Source organism: Labeo rohita, chromosome 6 (genome assembly GCF_022985175.1).
Source record: "Labeo rohita strain BAU-BD-2019 chromosome 6, IGBB_LRoh.1.0, whole genome shotgun sequence".
Lineage (NCBI taxonomy): Eukaryota > Metazoa > Chordata > Actinopteri > Cypriniformes > Cyprinidae > Labeo > Labeo rohita.
The window spans coordinates 25,801,932-25,824,539 of record NC_066874.1 but is presented as its reverse complement, the minus strand read 5'-3'; the positions used below and the strand labels follow the sequence as shown (position 1 = coordinate 25,824,539).

The window sequence follows — 22,608 nt, the reverse complement described above, 5'->3', positions numbered from 1 at the left end:
CATTAACGATTTCTTACCGTCACAAATTCCCCCGAAGGCATTTTACAACGTTTTATAGATCCCCTAAGAGTTTTTAACGAATGCCTATTTGGCCATATTTATAAACTGAGGATGTTTAATTAGGACAAAGAAATAAACTTAGTCTCCAAGTAAATGCTCTGCAGCATCCCATCTGAGCAATATAAGATCCATTAAGGACCAAACGGACTAACACAGATTTTCAGTCACTTTAGCTGTGCTTTTTGGCTTTCTGAGTGACAAACATGGGGAGACTGTATGCTAATTCCCCACCCTGAAGTCTGAGCTAGCAGGAAAAGTGAAAAAGGAAAAGTGGGTTAGCCATCTTCAAAGCACATTTGAAAAAGACAGTTTTAATGGCGGAGGCTCAGATGAGATCTCTCTCAACATAGCTGAGGGGGGAAAAAGCTCAAATTTGACGACTATAAGAGTCTGCAATTTTTTAAGCCCAGTGCTTTTCATACAGATGTATCTTTTGGCTTAACACCTTTTAAAGATGCTGTCCTAAGGTAATGTGTGTATTTTTTTCAATGTTAAAATACATTTTTGCATCCCAGTTTAATGTAAAGAGACACATTCACATATATTCCCAAAGAATGTAAATGCTGTGCTAACATGTCAAATCCTGGCTCAGCCAATGATAAGAAATAATAAAAATGATCATTATTTTTCCACAAATACATAACAAGGAGTAATTAAGCTTGGCCTTAGTAAGGATAAAAACTTCAGAACAAGCCATTTTACTATCTGTGTGAATACAGGGACAATTGCAAATTTTTCCTGATTACTCTCTACATCCCCGAATGACAGTAATTTCTGTATTTCTAGACAAACATCATAACTGTGCCAGCACGGAAGTTTCTGTGAGGCAGGGGAATTTGATTATTATAAACTCAAGGACAATGAAACCAAAGCACGTCCTTCACTTGTGAAGAACAAATTATTTCAGATCTAAAAATATTATGTTGTTTGAAGTAGTCATGGGGGATATCTTTGCCTTACTTAGATCTCGGTACAATGGGGATCTTACGGTAACATTACAGTGTGAACACTAAGGGAATGTTAACATCACGTGTATTTGCATTCAAAGCAGACTGAGTGCAACAGCTTGGAACAGAACGCAAGGGTCTTGATATGCACAACGATGAGTGTTGCAACAGCAAAGACATCCTTCTAATGCATATGTATATAAATTAACAATTAAACAGCGGAAGAAGAATCCTAGATCACAAACTGCTTGAGTTACCCATTTCAGGGCAAAACAAATAAAATACCTTGTTTGTACATAGAAATCTCTGTAATCATTTTCCTAGAGTAGTATCTCACTGTCAGATTGTGTCTACTGAGTCAGACAGCTCCTCCCCTGCAGAAGTTTCCCACCTACCTGGCAAGCTTGGTACAGCAGCTGGTGCTCAAACTTCTTGATCCCCAGGATCTGCTGGAACATCTCGTAGAGCTGATCTTTGCTCAGGATGAGCTCGGAAGCTGCGCTGGCTGTCATGCGCTGCTGTGCCTTGCGGGGGTCCTCGTCTCCACGGTAGATGGTATCAAACTTAGCCATCCAGGAACTCAGCACAGTCTCCTTGCTCAGACCGTCGATCTCTGGCAAGCTCCGGACGCGTTTCTCGATATGCCGTTTGAACACCTCGCGACAGTCAAGAGCGGATAAACCTCCCGTCTGGACCATCTTAGCAACACGGTCGCTCTTTAGAAAAACCTGCAGTTCACAAAAAATAATTCAAGACATACTTAGAATTGGAGTTTTTTTTTAGTTTTTAGTTTTAGTCAAGGACTTATGCTATATGCTACCTAAACACTAACACTGATAGTTCAGCCAACAATGAAAATTCTGTCATTAATTACTCACCCTAATGTTGCTCCAAGCTGTAAGAACTTCATTCATATTCAGAACACAAATTAAGATATTTTTGATTAAATCCGAGAGCTTTCTGACCCTGCATACACAGCAATGCAACTGACACGTTAAAGACCCAGAAAGGTAATAAGGACATTATTAAAATAGTCCATGTGACATCAGTGGTTCAACCTTAATTTTATAAAGCTATGAGAATACTTTTTGTGCACAAAGAAAACAAAAATAATGACTTTATTCAGGGCACCCCCCGGCCCCCCTTGAAGGTCAAGTTAATTTTATTTACTTCTATTTTCTATATAGTGCCAGATCACAACAAAAGTCATTTAAGGTTCCTATAGAAAAGGTCTGTACCTTGTTCGTTTATTAAACAAACTTAATGGTCTTATGTTATTTATCTTATTTACATGCATCAATTTTAACAGTAAACCTCTGTTTGTAAAAAATAGGCCTGTATGACAAATACATTTTACTTAAATCATATATTAACAAAACCAAAGAAAAATACTGTGCAACAAGTAGTCTAGTATGCGCAGTTTTGGGTTATTTTTGTGGTGCACAAATGAAACCAAGACAGCAAAAACCGGCATCCTATTTTTCTTTATTTTACAAATGCACAGAGATTTGTTTTTTTTTATTGTGAATGTACACAAATAAAAGCAAACCTTTAACAGTTTAAGCATTAAACATTTTGTTTTACGTGAATATTGGAACACGAGTGCCCACGAGTACAAACCCAGGTTTACATAATACCTAAATACAATGTGTCAAATGAGAGACCCAACGTTGGTTTCAGTTTCTTTTTATCCTGAATGAATTTGTTTTGGCTTGTCTGACAGTATGTAGCTACTTATTTTTTAATACTTGTTCTTTTCTGAATATGATCTGTTAAATTGAAAGGATTTGTTGTGGAGTAAGGGAACTAAACATGCCTAGCCTTGCTATGTTTATAATGTTTGTAGACATTTCAACATTATTTTACACGCATATTTTAGCCATGCAGCAAATGTTTTAAAATATTTTGATAAATTAGGCTTTCTGAAAAAAATTAATTACTTTTTAAACCATTTAACTGATTCTATTGTTGAATAAAGTCGTTATTTTTGTTTTCTTTGCACACAAAAATTCTTGTAGCTTCATAAAATCATGGTTGAACCACTGATGTCACATGGACTATTTTAACAATGTCCTTACTACCTTTCTGGGCCTTGAACATGGTAGTACCCTTGCTGTCTATGCAGGGTCAGAGAGCTCTCGGATTTCATCAAATATCTTAATTTTTTATTCCAAAGATGTACAATGGTCTTACGGGTTTGAAAGATCATGAGGGTGAGTAATTAATGACAGATTTTTCATTTTTGAGTGAATTATCCTTTTAAAGGTGAGGTGGTGATAAAACCAGGAAAACTGTACTCCCCTTCAAAAAGTTTCACTTGGGTGACTTCAAAACAATCACTCCAATCTGCTAGAGGAAATTATGCCTCAGTGCTCTTTTAATATTCTATGCTGTGATAGATACAATATCATCTACCGTGATATACTGCAGTAATATAACCAACGCCATTAAAGCCATGGAAAGCAATGGTAACTGTAAAATTCCGCAGCTTTGAAATTATGGGATCAGTGTGGGCAAAAATGTTGCAGTCCTATGGGCTCTCGCTTTGAATTATTCAGAAGATACTTCCTAATTCAAACCGGAATAACGGGAGAGAACATTTGTGATTTTATTCTTTAGTTCAACCCGAAATGACTGTTGAGTTCTAACTGCCTCCTCTTTTCCTATTCACAATGTTTCAAATCTAGTTTTATAGAGGTGCGAGTAAAACGTGATTTATGTTTTTCTTAACAAGTGGAGTGCTTGGCAGCTGCTTTTCTTCTGTCCTTTTAAAAGCCCTTCTATCGTTCTCCATTCAAGAAGACAAATAGAGCTTTAAATTGCTGTCTGGTCCCAATCCAGACTGCAGTTTACAATGAGCTTCTCTTTCTGTGGCCTGCTATGACAAACTGATTTGGAAATTAACAGTTCCGCAAACAGACCCTGCAGTGGCTCTTCTAGTTGGATCATTATGGCAACCTGAAGGGAAAAACTGTCTGATTGCATATGTTACAATGTTAATATGAATTTTCTATATTGTTTTGACACCTGTATAACACATATTGTGTTTTAGGCTTAAAGGAAATGTCCTTGCAGAACATTAGCAGTACCTTTTCTGTTTTTCTACAGATTTTATGAAGTGTTGCAGTTGCAGTTCACAATCTGCCCATTTCATAAATAATTGCCTGTTGCACTTTTACATACATTTTCATTTACTTTATATGATTAGCTATTAATTCTCACATATGTCTAAACATTTCTAAGTTAGCACTCATACTGCATACAACACTCGTGAGAATCTCGTAATTGCTACTGGCTAGAAGAAATCATTATTTACAGTTTTAGCAATTAAACACAATGCACATGTATTAATGATTTCATATGTGAAGTAGACTGAAGTATTCTAATAACCACTTTCAGCCATATTGCACAAGTAATTAGCATGCACAAAGGCCCAAACCACAGCAACAGGAAATAATGTGGTGACCTTACCATAATATCTGAATCTATTAGAATAGCAATCTCTTCACAGGGCATGTGTAAACACTTGTGTTTTAGCTAAGGAGAGCCGTCCCCGAAGGGCTATATAGGCACTCATTTCTATGGTAATTGACTTACAAAGTCATGTCATCATCTAAATGTTTTGTCTGCAGTGCGGTAACTACAACTGGCTATGTAACATTTAAACGCACGGTGCAATAATCAAGGGGTCATTGTTGTTTTCCATCATTAGCCTGAGCTAATCGCCTAAAGGAGAGGTTAACATGGCACAACCTTACGCGGACAGAGACACCAAACTCATTTTAAATAATGTAACGCACGATTCTGTAAAGGACAATTTGGTGAATTCACAGAAAAATGTTAATAGTAAAGCTCCTAGATGACTTTTCGCTGCTAATTCTACTTAAATGTCCTTTAACTAATACTTTAATATTTACTATTAGTTTAGCAATTTTTAGGAAGCAAGCATAAACAACTAACTGTCTGATAGTGTTTTTATGTGATTTTGGGAAATCAAACCCATGTCCTAGTAAAAATGCACAAAAAAGGGGAGTGGCCTACACTTTTTTAGCCAATCGGAAAACTAGACTATTATAAATGCTCTCACGTTGCACATTTTTAAAAAAATATTTTTTTAATAAACTACTCAAATGTTCGGGGGTCAGTAACGCTTTTTTAATGTTTTTGTTTTTCGTGCTCATAATATATTTTAAAATTTAATTTAATCCAATGAAGGTAAAGCTGTTTACTCCAGTCTTTACTGTCACATGATCCTTCAGAAATCATTCTAATATGCTGATTTTGTGAAATTCTTATTATTATCAATATTGAAAACAGTTGTGCCGCTCAACATTTTTATTAGAACCCATTCATTTTTTCAGGTTTCTTTAATGAATATAAAGTTCAAAAGAGTACATATTTTTTAGATGTCTTTACTGTCACTTTTTATCAATTTAATATATAATATATAATATATATATATATATATATATATATATATATATATTTTTTTTTTTTTTTTTTTTTTTAACATTACTGCACATTCACTTTTTAATGGTAGTGCACAGGTCATTATATAGATATAATATGTGACCCTGGACCACAAAACTTAAGTAGCACGGGTATATTTGTAGCAATAGGTAAAAATACATTATATGGGTCAAAATTATCAATTTTTCTTTTCTGCAAAAAATCATTAGGATTAAGTAAAGATCATGTTCCATGAAGATATTTTGTATATGTCCTACTATAAATACATCAAAACTTATTTTTTTATTAGTAATATGCATTGCAAAGAACTTCATTTGGACAACTTTAAAGCCAATTTTCTCAGTATTTTGATTTTTTTGCACCCCCAAATTCCAAATTTTCAAATAGTTGTATCTCAGCCAAATATTGGACTATCCTAACAAATACATCAATGGAAAGCTTATTTATTCAGCTTTCAGATGATGTATCAAACTCAGTTTTGAAAAATTGACACTTATGACTGGTTTTCTGGTCCAGGGTCACATATCAGTAACACAGCAATAAACATAAAATGCCCATTTAACAGTTTAACAACATTCTCCTTTGACCAATAAGGAAAACAATACATTATTTTACCGTTGGTCAAATATCAAACCAAAATAGGCCGATAAGTCTGAGGCGGCAGGTTTGAGACCAAACTGATGCTTAAAAAATTTAAGAGTAGATGTTAAAAAAAAGGCTGAGCGACCAATAATGCCATGAGTAATTACTTGGGCAATACACGGGTCAATTTCCGCCATTCACTCTACTGTTGCAATGATACTTCACCTCAAAATAGCTCTGAACTGCATTGATGAAAGCTTCATCCGCCACAATCTGTGTGTCTCCTTTGAGAAAAGACTCAAAGCGGTCCTTAGTGGTCTGCAGCTGCTGCTTGGTGATCTACAGGGAGAAACGAAAAAATAAAACAATGTCAAAATTCAGATAATTCGTGAAAACGCAAAAAGCAGTGTATTCGTTTGTAGTTATTACAGATAATATGATATAAAAAAATGTTAGCTTTTTAATCAGTGACACAATCTAAAATGGTCTCCGCTGAATCTGTTATCAGATTTTTGCACACTCAGATATGGATCCAATTCTATTACGGTTCAGGGCTAAAGTAAATGATGTTACCGCAAAAAGGGTTAGAGATTTTTCAGAAACACATGACAAAGCAAACTGGGTTCTTTTTTAGGAAGAGACATTTAATACATCCTTGTTTTTCCCAAAACACTCCCACAAGTACATAGTCTCTTCTCAAGTCTACACTTAAAAATACGCTTTCTGCTTTAAGCCAAAAAAGAAAGAAAGAAAGAAAGAAACACCCACCTTCTAACTCAATAACACACATGCTCTCTATTCTCACAGCCAGATATCTCTAGCTACATCTCTCTCACACTCATTCTCTCACTTGCACGCTCTAATTTTAACTTTCCCTTTGCAGAAATTGTGTACCTGAATTCTTCATATTTTTTATATATGTTGATTTTTCATGCATAATACATCTAATTTCACCGCAAGCCTACAAACGCTTCTACTTCCTTCTCTCTCTCTCTTTCTCTCTCTCTCTCTTTCTAATGTGATTCATCACTCTCCCTGAATGTCATCAGGGCACAAGATGACAGAGTGACGAACGAGTAAGCAACAGAAATGAGAGAAGTGTTGTGAAGGAGAAAAAGAGCAGGCCAAACAGTATCCTCCTCCTCCTCACATAAAGCAAAAGAGCGAAGCACTGACAGTTACAGTGCCACTGTGTTTTATGGCAGTGGTTATCAACTGGTTTTGCATCAGGGCCCAGATTTTACAGTGGATAAAACATTGCGGCCAACACTATAAAATTGTTTAATATATAAAAACAAGCCAAGAAAAAAAAATCCCTCAAAAATGAAAATTCTGTCATGTTATGTTTTTATTTACATTACATTATCACTTACATCAAAAGAGCTGTGTTAAGATTTTAAGATATTATGTTTTTACTTTCATAACCCATTGAAAACATAAAGGCAAATGTGTTTGGAACAATCCCAGGCTGAGTAGATAATGACAGAATTTTCATTTTTTAATGAACTATCCCTTTATATTACTTTGAACTGCACAACAATATGCAAAATTACGACAGGACAGGCTGAATAGGAAAATTGTCAATTCTGTAAACGCATAAACAGCAGTGTGTGATTTATCAGCCTAACACATGCAGCAAACATTGGGCCAAATATTGTATTAGGCTGCTGAATATGAGAAGTGCACAGCTATTAAGTGCATAAACATATCAATGTGATTTCAGTGCAATTAACAACAGAGGCAATAACTCAAAGCACAAAACACATTGTGGTCGGCACAAAACCATCCGTGTTGAACCAGTATTTAACATAGCCTGGGTCGTGTTTTCTTTTCATTTTTACACACTACATTTGACATCAAAAAACATTTTCTCTAGTGCTGTCAAATCGATTAATCGTGCTTAATCACATCCAAAATAAAAGTTTGTATTTACATAATATATATGTGTGTGTGTGCTGTGTATATTTATATGTATAAATAAATACAAATACACATATATCAGGGCCCTGAAAAAAAAGGCAGACTGAATCGCGGAATCTAGTCATAAAACGGAATTTACTAAATAACGCGGAATGTCACGGAATTTGTCAAAGTTTGAATGAACTAATCAAAAGTAGGTCATCACACTTAAATCAAACCGCAATATGGACTGGTATCTGTAAATTTCATTTAAATGTGAATCCCGGATGTTCTGTGTGTCTCTGTTTTAATGAAAGGAGCAGACGAGCGGTTTTGTTTTAATACACACACCAAAGTGCACGTGACGCTCATGGTGATTTCAGCATTTGACCGTTCCATTTTGGGAAAACTAGCATCATATCACAAAACACAGAAACGTAAAGGTAGACACGGCAACCCGTCAAAATAAAAGTCCGGTTTAACTTGAAGACATTGTGCCAGAAATATAGTACTACTACTACTCCTAAATTAAGCAAACATTATTTTTTTAGGGTATAATCACACAACATTTCTTCCACATTTTAATTTTAATGGTAAATTCCCCTTTGTTTGCAAAAAAAAGTTTGCTTAATTTTCAATAATTAAAAGATAAATGAAATTAATGTTTTATGCCTTCATTTGATAACCAGAACATTTTAAATACACAACACAGAATTTCTGAGGGTAAAAAAAACTTTCACAAGGCTATTTTAAGAATAAATTTAAATAAATTAAGTATGAATTCAAAGAATTAGACATGCTAAAACACAGAATTTGATAACAATAAAACATGGTGAGAAAAAATAAAACATTTCATAGGGCCCTAAACATGTCATTTTTGTTAAACCTTTATTAAATTGATTTGAAATTGTATAAGTTTCATGATTTTAATTAATTAGACATGCTCTTTGATTAATAAAATGTAATTTACCATTAAAAAGGAGTTGAGAAAAATTAAAACAGGAAAAAAACGGAATCCAGAAAAATTTAAATGGAAAAAACGGAATTTGAAAAAAAAAATGAAATGGAATTTGGAAAAAAATAAAAAGGATTTCATTGGGCCCTAATATATGCGCATTTTGGATGCTATTAATCACGATTAATTGATTTGACAGCACTAATTTTAAGAGTCAATCTTTCAAAAAGTATTTTAATTAGGGCTGTCAAATGATTAATCGCGATTAATCGCATACACAATAAAAGTTTGATTTTGCCTAATATATGTGTGTATACTGTGTGTAATTATTATGTTTATATAAACAAACACATTCATATATATTTAAAAAATATTTACAAGTATATGTATTTATTATAATTTTTGTATAATTTATAATATATATAAATAAAAATATTTTGTACATAAAATTTCTTTTAAATATATACATTCATTTGTGTGTATTTATATATACATAATAATTACACACAGCACACACACATATATTAGGCAAAATCAAACTTTTATTTAGTATGCGATTAATCATGATTAAACGTTTGACAGCCCTAATTTTAACTGAATTTCATTTGCATTTATCATTGTTTATCCCTGTCCTCAGAGCAGGTTCACAAGTAAAACCACCGTTTTACTGTATAACCTAGCATAGTATACCGGAATAATTGATCCTGATTGGTCCATCATGGCGTTCTGTGGTCAAACATTTAGCATAATGACCTATAAACTGTAGGAGCATGTGATTTCCAACAAAGCTGTGCTACATCTTCCATATACCTCCACTCTTTCTTCTCACATTATAAAAACTCATATCAATATTTCATAGGTTTTTATTTATTCATTTGGTAAGTACCAGTGCAATAAGCAGAAGAGTTTACAGTGAGCCATTATCACAAAAGATAAACCCTATCTTCATCTAATCATCTTGTCAGAGTACATTTTGCAAAAAAGACAGTTTGACTGTACATAACCCCTCACATATAGTATTTTTAGCCTTACTGTAAAGTATGTATGCATTATTTCTGTTTATGTGATAAGGGACCAATGATGTGCATGACTATATTTCTTTTTTCTAGGTTTAGTCACAGTTTTTATTATCTCACTGAAACATTCCAAGCCTTTAAATGTGCTCTATTGCTCTTTCATGCATATGGTGGCTTGCTAAGCATACAAAAAAACACAAAGTTAACAAGACGTTATGTTGCCGTTCGCCTTGAAACCACCAGTGTGACAAAATCTAAAGGAAACAGGGTTTTCTGTGTGCAAGTGTGTAGGAGGAAGGTGGAAAAGTACAAAGTAGCATGTGCCTGTGAGGCATCACAGCACCATCTGTGTGTTCATCTCTCTGCTACTGTCCTCTCTCCTTCACACACACATAGAGCAGTTGACTTTATCTGCCTTCTGAACTGTCTGTACAGAGAATACTATAACCCTGAAGAACAGCTTGCAGCCCTCAATATTTCAGAGTATGCTTTTTCTCTTTGTTATTTCCAGAATAGTTTTTATGAAGGCCGGGTACAGGCACACCGGAGGTGATGTGTGTTAACACTCTAACCTGACAGCTTTGGAGTGTGTTAGTGTGTGTGCGTGCCCTGTATGATATGAATATCTTTCATCCATGTATATATAATGAAGACAGTCGAATGCAGGTGTTTAAAGGCGCTATTTTCTTTCCTGTGTTGACATATTTCATACTGGAAGAGGAAGCTGAATATAAGGTACACATCAAAGGGAGGACACACTGTTTATGAAGAGAAAGATTATACATTTTAAATGCATCAGGTCTGTTAGAAGTTTATTTTGTCAGTATTTTGAAGCACATTAGCATATCTATGGCCTCAAAACTAACAGATATGGACTAAACACCTCAAAACTTACATTTCGATTTCACAGCATCCTTAATGCCCATATTGTTTACATCTACTAGCCCACAATTTTAAAAATTTCTCATAATTGTGAGATATAAACTCGCAATTTTGAGAAATAAAGTCAGAACTGTCGGATATAAACTTTCTGAGTTCTGACTTTTTTTGTCAAAATTGCGTAATTAAAAACTTGCAATTCTGAGAAATAAAGAAATAAACTCACAATTTAGATTTTTTTCTCAAAATTGCATGAATATAAACTCACAATTTTGAAAAAAAAAAAAAGTCAGAATTATGGGATATAAAGTCGTAGTTCTGACTTTTTTCTCATAATTGTGAGATATAAATTCGCAATTGCGAGTTATAAAGTCAAAATTGTGAGATATAAACTTGCAATTCTGAGAAATAAAGTCAGAATTGTGGGATATAAAATCGTAGCTCTGACTTTCTTGTCAGAACTGTGTGATATAAATTCACAGTTGCGAGTTATATAATCAGTATTGCATAATTAAAAACATTCAATTCTGAGAAATAAAGAAATAAACTCACAATTTAGATTTTTTTTTTTCTCAAAATTGCATGATATAAACTTACAATTTTAAAAAAAAAATAAAGTCAGAATTGTGGGATATAACCCCTAGTTCTGACATTCTGAGAAATAAAGTCAGAATTGTGTGATATAAATTCAAAGTTGTGAATTTATCAGTATTGCATAATTAAAAACTCATAATACTAAGAAATAAAGAAATAAACTCACAATTTTGTTTTTTTCCCCCTCAAAATTGCATGCTATAAACTCGCAGTTGCGAGTTATAAAGTGAGAATTGCGAGATATAAACATGCAATTTTTTTACTCAGAATTATATAATTATATAACGCACAATTGTGAGATTATATCATGAAATTCTAAAAAAAAAAAACTCTGAATTGTGTGAGGTTATGTCTCACAATTTTGAGCAAAAAGGTCAGAATTGCGAGTTTTTATAATGCAATTCTTAAAAAAATCTGAATTGCAAGTTTATATCCTGCAATTCTTAGAAAAAAGTCTGAATTGTGAGTTTATTATGCAATTCTGAAAAAAAAGTCAGAATTCTGAGATAAAAACTCTTCTTTGGTAAATGAAATTAAATAAAAAAAAATTTAAGTATTAGATAAAAAAATTAGAAATTAGAAAAGCTTCCTTGGAAAATAAATTAAATAAGGTAAAGTATATACTACTTAAAACTAAATATGAAATGAAAAGTAAAGCACTAGAAATATATTCTTAAAAAATACAAATGGCATACGCACTTAACAAAATTATTTGAAAAAATCACAATTAAATTTAAATGAAAACTGAAAATATGAAAAAATGCTGTAATACTATATGAATGTGTTTCGCAGGTGTAACACAATATAGAACATCACCACTTTTTGAATAATTACATTAGGCTGTATAAAGCTCCCCTATATTTCTCTCTACTGAGCCTCTAGACACAGGCGTAACCAATATCCATCAGCATTTTAATGGTACCTCCAACCCCCATCTTAGAATTCCCATTGATTCCCTTTGGATCCCTCTTATCATGATTGCCCTGTAACAGCCTGATTCATTTGTACACACTCTGGAGCAGTCAAACACATATTTCAACCTCCATACGTCACCACCAACGCAAGTTCATTTTAAATAAGTAAGTGCTTCCCTACAAACTACTACAGCAAACCTCAAATCTCTTTAAAAAATACATTTTAAAATCACTATCTGATCAGAAAGAAAGAATTTAATACAAATTTTCCTCCTCTACAACCATCTAGCAAGAACCAATATATCTAGTCCTAATGTAACATCATGTTTCAAAAGGAAATATGTCAACACTAAATGGAAAACTGCACTTGTCAAGTGATTTCTCCAATGAGCAATTCGGTAGAACCACCTAACAAGACAGAAATAATAGACGGTTCATCTGGGCTTGAACTTTTTTGGCTTATTGTCTTTTTCAGCTTTAGCTAATGAGACTCAAGACACTCTTTCTTTAAAAAAACACAATCACAGTGATTTTTACTTCAGCTTCACCTGATGAATCCATTCTCCTGCTATAACATTATCATTTCAGCAGCCGTATCTTATTTATAGCGTCATTTACATTTCATTTGTGTGAAAAACAAAAGTGTACATTTTCTTTTGTGTGAATGAAGAAACAGCGGAAGAAAATGAGGCACTCTTTCAGTGTGTGCGTGTGCACACTCAGCAGCAGACTGCAGAGTCGTTAGTAATTATGATAATTGCATGAGTGCAGCAGCTTTTGCTTTGGGCCAGAGATGATGCATGAGAGAGAGAGACAGAGAGAGAGAGAGAAAGAGAGAGAGAGAGGAAATATGGATGAGTGATTTCAATGTTACTTCACAGAAGGGGAAGTATCACGTTTGCATTCAATCGTTCGCATCTTAATTATTTTCGTAAAAGAAAAGAAAGTCCTTTTAAACCAAATTTAATTTGAAGTTATCTCAATGTAAATTTGTTTTTGGATTTGGGGTTTCAGTTTCCTACATACAAGCCTGGCATCAAAGAAAGGGGTAGATGAAAAAAAAACATGTTACATAACTGAATAGGGGAGAGAAAATGGAGGTGTTTGCCAAATTTAGACCCAGACAACTAAATGAAATGGAACAAGAGGCTGAATTTAAATGGAACACACAAAGCCAAATTAAATATTGCACTTGCACTGTAATCATTTGTAAGTACATTATGTACAACTTAAATGGATCTTCCCACTTGTTTTCAGAGTTTATCTCAAAGTCTTAAAATAAATTATATTAATGCATTTAATAAGCCATTTTGACTGAAGCCATTGAAAATATTTCAAAAACAAGTCAGTAAGATTTTTTTATATATGTAAGTATAATTAAACCTTTTAGTTTTCAATTTTAATATATTTTAGTGCTGTAAAAGCATTTCTTATTATTATCAATGTTGTAAACAGTTAGTGAAAACCGTGATACATTTTTCCAGGACAGCATTTATTTAAAAAAAAAATAAATAAATTCTACATTTTTGTAACAATTTAAAAGTCTTTACTGTCATTTCTGATCCATTTAAAGTATTGTTGCTTAATACAATAAAAAAAAATCTTACCGACCCCTTCTGAATAATATTCAAAAAGATAACATGCAAATTTCTCATTTCGTTTCCTGTTACAGAGACAAACTTTTGAAAAAATAATGCATTATCTTATATCATATAATAAATTCCACCTAACAGATAGTAATATGTAACATTTCATTGGGAAGCAGGCACTGGTCTGTTGCAAATTATATATTATCATTAAATAATTAACAGCCATTTTCACTCTGCCATAAATTGAAAAATCTATGTAATATAATATTAAATAAAAAGAATATTTTAAGTGATGACATAAGATACAATGTACATTATACAATCACATATCTATTACATAATGAGGAAAAACTGAATCAATGAGATTGTGTGGTTAAGCATTAGAGATAGTGTGATTCTGCACAAACTCATTTTGTTGCATTGATGATGCTATTAGCATGATGTGCCAATGAGAATATCAGCACATCTAATCATACCAAAGGGGTCGTGCACTTTCTAGCAGAACATTTATTAATGCTTGCTGTACAGTGGATGCAATTAACAATCAGAACAATAAGCAAACAAGCACATAGAAAACCATTCACATAAACAAACAGAATTCTTAAATAAAGGCAAGGAAACAATACCAGCAGGACTGCAGTTACAAACACATGCACAGACACTGAGCAAATAATATGAAACCTCTGAATACAGGGCTCAATCGTCAAAGCTGATTTGGCTTAGGAACATTAGCATCACAAAACTGCCCTGACGAATCATTCCCCAGCTTCACTGGACTCCCTGGAACTGATCTGCCAAAGGGGAACAGAGTGTTCTGCATTGTCCTGCAGCCCGCAACTCTTTTCCTCCTCTCCTCTCCCCTCCCTGCGTCCCTCCATGGCATTTTCTATGTTTAGCATGATGCTTAGAGCGCAGAGGAGCTATGAACCCACAAAGCCAGTGCTGAAGATAGCAGCTGGTTAGTTTTGGTGTCTCTGAGCCACAAGGCAGAGACACCGGCCCTCTACTGTGCAGTCCCCGCAAGCACATTACATCGAAAATTAATAACCACCATGCAAACCAGCATTTAGCATTTCATACCTGCTGTTTGAAAGGCATAAGATCTCCGTTTTGGATTTCATTCACATTCGAATCTGAACTGAACTTCAAGTCATCAACCACACTTAAGATAATTATGATATGTTGAGTAATAAATAAATAAGAGGGTGGAGAAAAGGCAGACAGCTGATATTCGTAAAAATAGCAACTTACATTTTAGGCAGGATATTTTCAGTTACTTTGTCTGTTTTTGCTACAAAAACAAATTTCCAAACAGTACAGTCACAAAGTGGCATCATCACGCACAGGGGTTTGTTCCTCACTGAATCATTGTTTTGAACAAATCAGTTAAGTAAATGAATCAATGACTCATTCACAACAACTGTGGCTTGTTTCGCTTCTGAATGTTTTGAAAGGATTGGTTAAGTGAATGATTCAATTTAACTCAGTCAAAGCTCTTTTGTTTCCTTCTTGAATGAATTAAGCGTTTTCAACAAATCGGTTGAAAGAACAACTCAATGAATCACTCTTAAAGACAGTCACTTTTGACCTATCTGTGTAATGTGCAGGAAGAGTCATTGAAAAATACCCTCAATTAATACACATCTGTTTATTTATGACGTCTTATCATAAGGAATAGCCTATTATTTAATTAATTTGCTACTGCTATTAGGTGAATTTAGTAATAAATTATTAGAAATGTAAACATGACAAAAAAATAAACAATTCTATTTAGCCTAATTTTGAAGAAGAGAATTCAGCAAGGATTATACATAACTTTTAAAACAGATTACAGATAACGCAGATAAATATTTTGCGTGTATTTTTTATGTAACCTTTCTTATTTGTTCCTGGCTGAATCAGTTTTTTGAACATCGGTTGAGTGAATGAATCAATGACTCATTCACAATGACAGTGGCCTGTTTTGCTCCTGAATGCTTTTAATGAATCGGTTGAGTGAATGATTCAATTACTTGCCTCAAAGCACTTTTGTTTCTTTTTTGAATGAACTTAGCGTTTTGCGTGAATCGGAACGAATCTCATAAAGACAGTCACTTGTTGTGCAGGAAGAGTCATTGAAAAAATACCCACAATTAATACACTTTTTTTTATGACATGTCTTATAAGGAATCTTATTTAATTAATTTGCTACTGCTATTCTGTGAATTTAGTATAAATTATTATAAATGTAAACATGAAGAAAAAATAAACAATTGTATTTAGCCTAATTTTGAAGAAGAACATTCAGCAAGGATCATATCTAACTTGGAAAAACAAGAAAGTTTAAAATGTGTTAATGCAGATAATTATTTCTGTGCATTTTTATGTAATCTTCCTTTTTTTGTTCCTGGTTGAATCAGTGTTTTGAACAAATCAGTTAACTGAATGAACTCATACACAACGATAGTGGCTCTGAATGAATCAGATGAGTGAATGAGTCAATTACCTTACCTTTTTGAATTAATTTAAAATTTTGAATGAATTTAACATTTTGAACGAATCAATGAATCACTCATAAAGACAGTCACTTGTCGCCAACTATTGACTTACCCATGTAACAGCTATTTATGACATGCCTTATCATTGTCAGGGTTATGTTCTGTTTTGTCTCGTTTCTTCCTAGTGTTTTTCCCTTGTGTTTCTAGTGTTTGGTTTAGTCTTTGTCTCCCCCCTTGGTTTGTTTAGTTTTGGTTTAGTCCAGGTTTCCCCCCCTTAGGTTTGTTCTTTTGGTTCAGTCTTGCCCTTATTTGTACTTCCCCTCGTTTCCTCGTTTGTGACCACTCCCCTGTTTCTGTGTATTTAAGTTTGGTGGTGCCCCTGGTCTTTGTCGGTGATTGTATTGTTTCACAGAGTGTTTCGTTGTGGTTGCTGGTCTCTGCTGTTCTCCCTCGGTTCCTGTTCTTTTTGGATTGTTTAATAAACTTGCAATTATTGGATTCCGCTCTCCTCCTGTTCATTCTCGCACACGACGACATACCCGTGACAGAATCACCGACCTCAAGGACAACAACATGGATGCCGAGAGGAGGATCATGGGCATTCGTCGGGGATTGAGGCCGGTGGAACGATATGTGGAGGAATTTTTGGAGGTTTGTCATCTGGTGAGTTGGAGCGATGCGATGATTAATACATGTTTTCTAATGGGGCTAAATAATTCCCAGTTGCTCAGTTCCATACCCTATGAGGATCGCTATAAACCGGTTGCTGAATTTATCAACCAGGTCCTCACCCTCAGTCATTCCGGTTTTACGTTGATGTGAAAGATTCCGATCTTTCCCCCATTAGAGAACACGTTGCCGCTCCAGCCCACCATCAGCCAGCTTCCTCCACATGCCGTCCCGACCGGTCCGCTCCCTCTGGTCTTCCTGCGCTTTCTCCTGTTCGTTATTCCTCCTCTCGCATCGTCAGTCCGGAGATCGCGGCCAGCCCTCCGAGGTCATGGCCAACCTTGATGGCCAGTGTGCTAGACTCACCACTAATGTCTGTACGCACCGCCAAGCCCGAGTCTGCACGCAAGATGGCTTCCGCCACGCCCGAGTCTGCACGCAAGATGGCCGCCGCCACGCCAGAGTCTGCTCGCAAGATGGCCGCCACGCCAGAGTCTGCTCGCAAGAGGGCCGCCACGCCAGAGTCTGTTCGCAAGATGGCCGCCACGCCAGAGTCTGCATGCAAGACGGCCTCCGTTCCTGAGCCCCCGGCCAAGATGGCCTCCGTTCCTGAGCCCCCGGCCAAGATGGCCTCCGTTCCTGAGCCCCCGGCCAAGATGGCCTCCGTTCCTGAGCCCCCGGCCAAGATGGCCTCCGTTCCTGAGCCCCCGGCCAAGATGGCCTCCGTTCCTGAGCCCCCGGCCAAGATGGCCTCCGTTCCTGAGCCCCCGGCCAAGATGGCCGCCAAGCCTGAATCCCCGGCCAAGATGGCGTTCTTGCTAGAGCGCCTTCAAGTGACCGCGCCGCCAGAGCCCACGTCTCCTTTGTCACTTCCTGAGCTTAGTCAAGACTCAGCTCCATTTCCTGAGCCAAGGCAGGACACAGCTTCGCTTCCAGAGTTAAGTCAAGTTGCAGCTATAGTCCCAGTGTCAAGTCAAGCTGCTGCTGTTGTTCCAGTGTCAAATAAAGTGACCGCTGTTGTTCCAGAATCAAGTCAAGCTGCAGCTGTGTCTTCTGAGGCAAGTCATGTCGCAGCTGTGTTTACTGAGTCAAGTCAAGTTACGGCGACGCTTCCCGAGTCAAGTCAAGGAACGGTTACGTTCCCCGAAGCAAGTCAAGTGGCAGCTGCGACCCCTGAGTCAAGTCTAATCAAAGCTGTATCTTCTGAGTTAAGTCAAGTTCCAGGTGCGTTCCCTGAACCAAGTCAAGCTACGGCTGCTGTTCCAGTATCAAGTCAAGTTAACACTGTTGCTCCTGTCTTAAGTCAAGTTACAGCTGCATTTCCTGAGTTCAGTCAAATTTCGGAGTCCAGCCAAGTTGCAACTGTGTTACCCGAGTCAAGTCACGTCACGGCCGAGTCAAGTCACGTCACGGCCAAGTCAAGTCACGTCACGGCCGAGTCAAGTCACGTCACGGCCGAGTCAAGTCAAGACACAGCTCCACTTCCCGAGTCAAGTCAAGCGGCCGAGTCAAGTCAAGCGGCCGAGTCAAGTCAAGACACAGCTCCACTTCCTGAGTCAAGTCAAGCGGCCGAGTCAAGTCAAGCGGCAAGCGGCCGAGTCAAGTCAAGCGGCCGAGTCAAGTCAAGCGGCCGAGTCAAGTCAAGCGGCCGAGTCAAGTCAAGCGGCCGAGTCAAGTCAAGCGGCCGAGTCAAGTCAAGCCACTGTTGCAGTTCCTGAGTCGAGTCAAGCCACAGCTGTAGTCCCAGCGTCAAGTCAAGCCACGGCTATACTTCCCGAGTCAAGTCAAGCCACGGCTGTAGCTGCTGAATCGAGTCAAGCCATGGCTGTAGTTCCTGAGCCGAGTCAAGCCATGACTGTACTCTCTTCCACCAGAGAAGCCGCGCCCATGCCCCCAGAGGTGTCAGCCCCGGCTGTAGAGCCTCCTATGGGGGCGGCGTCAACCCATAAACTCTCTGCTTCTCCCCTTCCTCTGTTCACCTCCTCTATCCCTGCTCTCCCCAGGTCCCAGGCCGTGACGCAGTTGCTCGCGCTGCCCAGGGAGGCCCTAGCGCGCCCTCCTGCTCCTCCTCCAGCGCGCCCTCCTGCGCGCCCTCCAGAGTCGGCTCCTCCTCCAGTGCGCCCTCCTGAGCCAGCACCTTATCCAGCGCTCCCTAGGGCTGTCAGAACCATAAAATCCCCCAAGAAAATTTTGGGGGGGGGCTACTTCCCTGTTCAGCCATGGCCTCCTGAACTGTTTACCCGGCCATGGCTTCCCGAACCCCTGGACCCGCCATGGCCACAAGGACTGTGTGCTTGGCCATGGCTCCCCGAATCCTCAGACCCGCCATGGGCCCCTGAGCTCCCTGATCCGCCCTGGAGGCCGTCTCCACATCCGGTGCCTCCTGTGTCCCTGCCTACCGGCCTCCAGAGCACCCACCCCCCCCACCCCAGTGTGTGTTACGGCGCGAGTCGCGCCTTGTAGGAGGGGGGGGTAATGTCAGGGTTATGTTCTGTTTTGTCTCGTTTCTTCCTAGTGTTTTTCCCTTGTGTTTCTAGTGTTTGGTTTAGTCTTTGTCTCCCCCCTTGGTTTGTTTAGTTTTGGTTTAGTCCAGGTTTCCCCCCCTTAGGTTTGTTCTTTTGGTTCAGTCTTGCCCTTATTTGTACTTCCCCTCGTTTCCTCGTTTGTGACCACTCCCCTGTTTCTGTGTATTTAAGTTTGGTGGTGCCCCTGGTCTTTGTCGGTGATTGTATTGTTTCACAGAGTGTTTCGTTGTGGTTGCTGGTCTCTGCTGTTCTCCCTCGGTTCCTGTTCTTTTTGGATTGTTTAATAAACTTGCAATTATTGGATTCCGCTCTCCTCCTGTTCATTCTCGCACACGACGACATACCCGTGACAATCATAAGGAATATTATTTAATTAATTTGCTGCTATTCTGTGAATTTAGTATAAATTACTTTAAATGTAAACATGACAAAAAAATAAACAATTGCATTTAAGAAGAACATTCAGCAAGGATCATATCTAAACCAGAAAGGTTAAAATGTGTTAATACAGGTACATTTTTAAGTAACCTCTCTTTTTTTTTTTTTTTTATTTTTCTATTTAATTGTTTCTTTGTTTAAATGGTGGGTAAATTCACAAAGTATTTGCTTTGGATACTATTATAATCATTTAAAAAAAAATCTCCTCTGATAAAATTCCCACATTAGGAGCAACTGAGCAGTTTCTACTGTTGAACAATTTTTAATCTAAATGTATTTTTTTCTCTGTATTCACAGTCGTTCTTGTCCTCTCTAATAATATATTATTGTTGTAATATAAGTCTTGCGAACAATATATAAAACAATAATAGGAAAAACAAAACAAATGGGCAGTCTGTTGTTTATAGAACTTGTACAAAAGCAAAAATGGCTCTTAGTAACAGCTGTGCTGACATTCAATAGCTCTTTTGCTGGCTCGCAAGCGCTGTAATAAAATATTCCTTTGTAACAACCCAAAGCATATACAGAATTTTAGCAGAAACATAAAGCCTAAAGCAACAGAATCTCATCTCAGAGCGAACGGATTACTTTGCATTTGCTTACACAAAACTTCACACACCACAATGCCATTTTAAATATGTTCAATTCAACCCCTGGACTTAAGCTGTTATGCGTGTATGAGTCTCTCTGTGTGCGAACATTGTCTCACTAACACTCTATCGGCGTATTGACAGCACAATAAGACTATGTGATGTAGGATTTGGATGCGGGTGAAGTATCCATCAGCAGAACAGAGTATAGTGCTCTTCAGCGGATTGTGAAACTGTAGCATTTTAATCACACGTCCAAAAGACAGAGCCCACAGCCAGCCTTTTCTTTGACAGAAGTGCGCGAGGCACGAAAAAGACATGTTCAGAGTGAGTAAGGGAGTAAAGTGGGGGAAATGATGGGAAAAGCTAAAAGTCTCATGTGATGGAAAGACAGAGAAAGTGCCTTTAGAAGGTTTTTGGTGCTTCTGTGTGAGCTGAGAGGTATGTAAGTACGAGACAGTGTGTGTGACAGAAAAAAAAAGCTACAGTGTGCTCAGTATTAGAGTTAATGGGCGTGTGTGTGTCTGTCTCAGAGAAAGCTAACGTGTGTGTGGGTGAAAGCACTTGCCTGAAACTCCACTAATCCAGCTAAAAATAAGAACTTGTGCCATGTGACACACAGACTCTGTAAGATGGCTTCCTCCCGTAAAGAATTAATGCTACTCTGACAGAAAAGATGCAGTCAGTGCAGACAGACTATGACAAAAGCGACATGCGCGTACCTCCTCAGTCAAATGAATTTTGAATGCAACCTAAAATGAACTTTCAAATATAAAAAACATTATATTCAAACATTATGCATTATGTTTTATGTTTTTATGTAATATGCATTATGTTTTTTTTAACAGTAAGGTTTTTATTGTTTTTAAATAAGTCTCTTCTGCTCACCAAGCCTGTGTTTATGTGATAAGCGCAGCAAAAAAGGTTACATTTTGAAATATATTTAAAATAACTGTTTTAAAATATTTTAAAATGTAATTTATTCCTGTGATTTAAAAGCTGATTTTTTTAGCGTCATTACTCCAGTCACATGATCCTTCAGAAATCATTCTAAATTCTGATTCGCTGCTCAAAAAACATTTATTATTATTATTATGTTGAAAACAGCTGAGTAGTTTTTTTTTTTCAGGTTTCTTTGATGAATAGAAAGTTCAGAACAACAGATTTAACTGAAATACAAATCTTTTCTAACATTAATTTTATCGCTTTTGATCAATTTAAAACATCTTTGCTAAATAAAAGTATTAATTTCTATCATTTCCTTCCCCAAAAAATTATACTGACTCCAAGCTTTTGAATGGTATAGTGTATAATGTTACAAAAGCTTTTTATTTGAAAAAAAAAGCTGATCTTTGGCTCTTTTTATTCATCAAAGAATTCTGAAAAAATGCACTCAACTGTTTTAAATATTGATAATAAGAATAATTTAAAAATAAATTTATTTATAATAGTAAACAAAATTATAATAATAAAAAATGTCAAAATAAAAAAAATGATCAAATAAATGCAGGCTTGGTGAGCAGAAGACATACATGACAACATAGATATTAAATATATGTATTACTCAACACGCATTGTTATATCTTTATATAGATGATGAAATGTACATAATTTAAGTTTTAAGACATTAAACGAATACAGCCTACACTGTAAAAAAACAAAAAACACAATTTGTTGAGTCAGCTTAAAATAATTTGCTACCCTGCTGCCTTAAAATGTCAAGCTCAGTCAACTCACATAAGTTTAGTCAACTTGAAATGTTAAGTTGTACTAAGTGACAACTTAGATATTTGTGTTTGTTAAACTCAAAAGCTGGGTAAGTAACCCAGCTGCCCTAAAATTTTAAGTTGAACTCAACTCAAATATCTAAGTTGTCATTTAGTACAACTTAACATTTTTTGAGTTGACAGAACTTAAAATTTTAAGGCAGCCGGGTAACAAATTATTTTAAGTCGACTCAACAAATTGTTTTTTACAGTGTATATATGAACAACTTCAGAGGCA

General features: G+C 36.5%; 1 protein-coding gene across 7 annotated transcripts in view; it reads right to left on the bottom strand.

The window, feature by feature from the left end:
• cadpsb (Ca2+-dependent activator protein for secretion b) overlaps positions 1-22,608 on the bottom strand; it is a 95,955-nt gene that overhangs the window by 61,997 nt on the left and 11,350 nt on the right. For all 7 annotated transcript variants that reach the window (XM_051113248.1, XM_051113249.1, XM_051113250.1 and 4 more), the window contains exons 2-3: positions 6,285-6,398; positions 1,403-1,735 (exon numbers count right to left, since the gene is read on the bottom strand). In XM_051113248.1, coding sequence (XP_050969205.1) covers positions 1,403-1,735; positions 6,285-6,398 — 447 coding nt within the window. The remainder of the gene's footprint in view (positions 1-1,402; positions 1,736-6,284; positions 6,399-22,608) is intronic.